This window comes from Lingula anatina, chromosome 5, assembly GCF_051362555.1.
Source record: "Lingula anatina isolate TDL-2025a chromosome 5, LinAna3.0, whole genome shotgun sequence".
Taxonomy (NCBI): Eukaryota; Metazoa; Brachiopoda; class Lingulata; order Lingulida; family Lingulidae; genus Lingula; species Lingula anatina.
In genome coordinates this window covers 11,752,983-11,757,325 of record NC_141771.1, presented here as the reverse complement: position 1 = coordinate 11,757,325, position 4,343 = coordinate 11,752,983, and the positions used below count along the sequence as shown (strand labels likewise).

At 42.0% G+C, this 4,343-nt stretch overlaps 1 protein-coding gene across 1 annotated transcript; it reads right to left on the bottom strand.

Moving 5' to 3' along the window:
- Positions 1 to 637: 637 nt before the first annotated feature.
- On the bottom strand, positions 638 to 4,074 carry LOC106178975 (uncharacterized). Its single transcript, XM_087014318.1, has 2 exons — positions 3,391 to 4,074; positions 638 to 2,454 (listed from the first exon to the last, which is right to left on the bottom strand). Exons 1-2 carry the CDS (start codon positions 3,618 to 3,620, stop codon positions 1,032 to 1,034), a joined length of 1,653 nt encoding a protein of 550 aa, XP_086870444.1. The 5' UTR covers positions 3,621 to 4,074; the 3' UTR covers positions 638 to 1,031.
- Positions 4,075 to 4,343: the final 269 nt, after the last annotated feature.

The following is a 4,343-nucleotide window of genomic DNA, read 5'->3' as shown; positions in this document are numbered from 1 at the left end:
CCTTCGCATTGTAATATGCACCTGAATGCTCTGAAAACCAGCACATGTATATTCCGAAACCGCCTCGTCGTCAGAATATCACTAAAAAGTAAATTTAGTCGTCATTTGAAGTTTTTAAAAATCATTTGACTATATTCCGATCCGACACGTCTTCTTTATCAGAAATACCATTGAAAAGTAGAGGTTTGCCTTGGGACCACAGCAGTCCCAGCTAGGTGTGGCCCAGTCAAGTCGCACATGGTCAGTGTCGACGGTTGATTGAATACTGTTATAGCGAGTTGACCTTCCGCAACAAGTGCTTAGCAAAAATTGACCAAATTGGTCAGATATTACGTGGTAACTTGGCGGGAGGTGACCAACGCAAGTGGACGAGTTTATTCCATGTAACATCTTTAGAGCGTGTTAGAGGGCCACTTTATTCGGCTTTAGGGGGTGTTTTAGGATAAAATGACAGTACTTTTTTCGCTGTATGTATGTCAAATAATACAATGTACACTGTCACCTCTCTCGCTGACGCTCGAGGTGTTATGGGATATATCGCCCGGGTGATAGTGTACTTTCTCACACATAATGATTTATTCCTAAACAAGAATGTAGTCAGGATCTGCCTGGACTTTAGTCTTCATTTTTTGCATGTATATAGCAAATACATTGGGTTTTACAAGGGTGTATACGTTTTATTTCCTAATCCATTTTATCATTAATACTCTCTAGGAAAACATACGCACCTAATTGTAAACATCATCACTCATTAAACTTAGCCTGCCTAGACAGATCTAACAGGATCGATCCATCTCCAAGCAGTTTCTCGCTAAGCTGCTTTAAGCTTAAGCGGCCTAGATGTCTGGGACGCCTACTGAAGCTGCAAAACGATAGTTAACAACCCCTAGCAGCTTCAGCAGGCGTGACAGACATCTAAGCCGCTTAAGTTAATTGCAATTTAGCGGGAATCCCCTTGGAGATAGATCGATCCACAGTTAATACGATAGGGTTTGGGAATGGTCCCTAAAAGGCGTCACTCCATACAGAAACTATAGGCTCCAGGCGGTCTCCTCTCCCGCCGCCATCTTCATCAGGTCAAAGGTCAGTTTAGCGTACTTGTGGGCGTGGCCGTCAGCCACAACGGTTCCTGCATAGTCAAGGTTGTAGCAGAGTCGGCTATTGACCCTCCAAAGGTTGTGAAAGAATAGCCTTGAACTGTCGTGAAGTGGATTAGAGCCGACAAGCCTTATGACACGGAGATGGTCAAAGTTTTTGAGAGGATCGTACCATTTGTCAAAGTCGCCGTGATATGCAGCACCAAAGTCATATTGCCGTCCTGGAAATACTATAAATCGTTTCATTGTTTTTTCATATGACAAAAGACGGTGCATAATTTTGCAACTCAGAAGCGCTTCGTCACTGGTAAGTTTGTCGTGGATTCCATCAGTCGCTTCTTTTGCCAGTTCCCAGAAGGTTCCATAGGTGGCAGCTGTGGAGGCCCTCAACTTGACGTCAGTTAGACTAATGCAGTAACCGAAAGAAGGGCGGATATCCGGTGGCATAAATCGACGCATATCGATCGGATATGTCATCACCATTTTAATGGGGCGTGACTTGCTTTCTTTCTTTACAAGATTTGCCAAGGCTATGGCGCCACTAGCTAAAAGTGCACCAGTTACGGACACTCCGCGCACCTTGCACTTTGCCATTAAACGTTCCGTGTCAACTGTGGAGTGTTTTAAAGCCACTGTCTTTGTACAGCCATCCTTCATGGCGTATTGTGGACGAAATCGCTTTACGTACTGACTTCTATTTGGAAAAACAAATCGGCCAAAAGTCTTGGTCAGCTTTACATAACCCCCCAAACGAAATGTCGTATTCCTTGGCAGAAGCAAGTAAAAATACGGCTGAATTGATACAACATCATCACCATCGACTCTCTGTGGTCTTGCATTCAGTATATGCAGTATTCTTTCTGTTAGGAAAAATGCTGAAAATCCATCTGCTATCGCGTGGTGGACCCCAAAGCCAAGTGCAGTTGTAAACGCATGCATATCACAAACGATCCGATCTTGTGGCAGGCGCATTACGTGTACTTTCCAAAGGGGCCCGTTCTCAGTGTCAAACCGCCAGCGTAATGTGTTTTCGTGGACTTCTTGCCACTCATCAGACGACAGGGTATTAGTGATTTCCAAGTCGACGCGAGGATTGTCCATGCACTGAAAGTATCTTCGTCCTTCTCGGCATGCAATTTTTAGACGCAAGTGTGGTATACTTTTCTGAAGTTCGATAAAAGTTCTTTCCCAAACGTCATTTGTCAAGTATGTTGTAGAGGTTATCCAAGGGGTGAAAGTGGCTGTGTTTTTGTAAGACTCGTGCAGCTCAGCAAGCACGTTTTCGAACGCTCCCAGTGGGCGGATAATCTTAAGGCAGGAGGAGAACGTTTTTGTCGCCATTTCCTCTATAAAACCACTGGAATGAGAACTGATGCATGTATGTTTCTTGCCATAAAAAGGGACACCTGTCTTTGCATATTACATGTGCACGCACAGTGAAACACGTTTAGGCGGATTTTGATACCGGTATGTTCTTTAATCTTACACAGCGATAAACTAGGATGTGCGTCTTTGTTTTTTTTTTTTTTTCGACGTGTGACCCATTTTCCTTAAATCACTGGTATTGATGAGGCTTTCATTATCTGTAAACCTTCGAAATAAAGTCAGTTTACTGACAATACAATAGGGCAGTCTGAGTGTTTTTAAACATTTTTAACTGTAAAACTCGCCATATGTGACATTATTTGCCCACAATGGAAAGAGCAGCACACCGATTTTACATGTCACCTGAAAATATACGTTTAAACGAATTCCTTGCGTTTGGGCATGCGTTATGTCTACTTTTAAAAAAGTAGACATCACGTGCAATTGCAAAGGAAGAAGGTTAAAAATATTCAAGAAGATGTATTATAATTTTGATACTCCTGAGACAGAGAGGAGAGCAGACAGACGTCGCCCAAATTTGATAATTACCCCCTATGCGACTTATAAAATCTGTACTGAGTGCCAGGGTCACGTAACTCGAAAGCATCGCGCATTGCGAATAGCGATATCACATAGAGGCTACAGTGTATTATTTGGGGTGAGTATGGGCGAGGTATGGGATCGAGACGCTTGCGCGAGGTCGCAATGCGCGATGCTTTCGAGTTACGGGCCCTGGTATCTTTAGGCACGTGGAGCTTCTAGGCACTAAGTACCAGCCACCTCTGTGTTCACAGAACCAGTCGCCTGCGTAACGTGTTTCAACTATGATTTCCGATTTTCAATATGCTCAACAAGCTGCCTTCTCGGGAATTCAGCATCCTTGTATTGGTAACATCATAGACGTATTAAAAGGCACTGTTACACTTACCGTATATATGTAGCACAAACGTATGAGATGAAGTGCACAAATGCAAGGGGTTCGTTAGATTTACGTTGTATACAAGTCTCGAGTACAAACGTTGGTGTACGTTTGCATGCGCGGACAGAAACATGTCTGTACGCTGCTTTTACCTTCTTTCTTATATGCTGTAAACAGGGTGAATTTATACACTCAAAGTTGTGCGTATAATCAGTCTCCCATATGTAGTCTACCCACATGTAAGGCCTACCTTTTTGCGCCAGGTGTGACAGAGCTATATTGCATTACGCAACATTCTATATATGATATTCACAGCATATAACACGTATTGAACTATTATATAGGGGTGTGACCTAGAAAAATATGCTTTAAATGGCTTTTAAAGGTTTTTGTACCAAGACAAGTCATTACGATTGATGTGTGCTGCCATCTATATGTATTATATATGTAACTTTTTAACAGTAATTTTACAGTGTACTCGCAAATGTACTTGCATGTATATTCTGCAATCCTGCGTGTCCAATTATCTGAATTTAAACAGTTTATTTTTGTTATTTACTTTCTCTACACAACCATGCATATGCATGTATTGGAACATGTACGTGAAAAAATTATATAATTAGCTAAATATATTCTGCTGCACAAACCACGCAGAAACACTTTGTTTACGTTTTCTCTCCCCACTTGAAATGTGATGCCTATACGCACCGACCAAAAACTGTAAGTGATTTACATACGTCGGCATGTCGATAGATGCATATGACAAAATAGGTTCTAATGTAAATAAACAGGAATGAAAGCGACACATTTCAGTGGCAAGTTTTATTTCACAAGATCAATATTATTAGAAACTTCCCGCGGCACAAGCGCTGCTCTTAAGCAAACCTCTTTTCTTCTAGGCCAAAGTGCAAATATAGATCACTGTCGACTCACTGTACAGTGAATAACCCCATACGTTGACA

Excerpts from the sequence above, each read along its gene's own strand:
- LOC106178975 (XM_087014318.1), bottom strand. The coding sequence starts at position 3,620 with ATGTGGGTAGACTACATATGGGAGACTGATTATACGCACAACTTTGAG. Across the intron at positions 2,455-3,390 it reads GTTTGTGCTACATATATACG|TGGTTTTATAGAGGAAATGG; the intron begins GTAAGTGTAACA and ends TTCTCATTCCAG.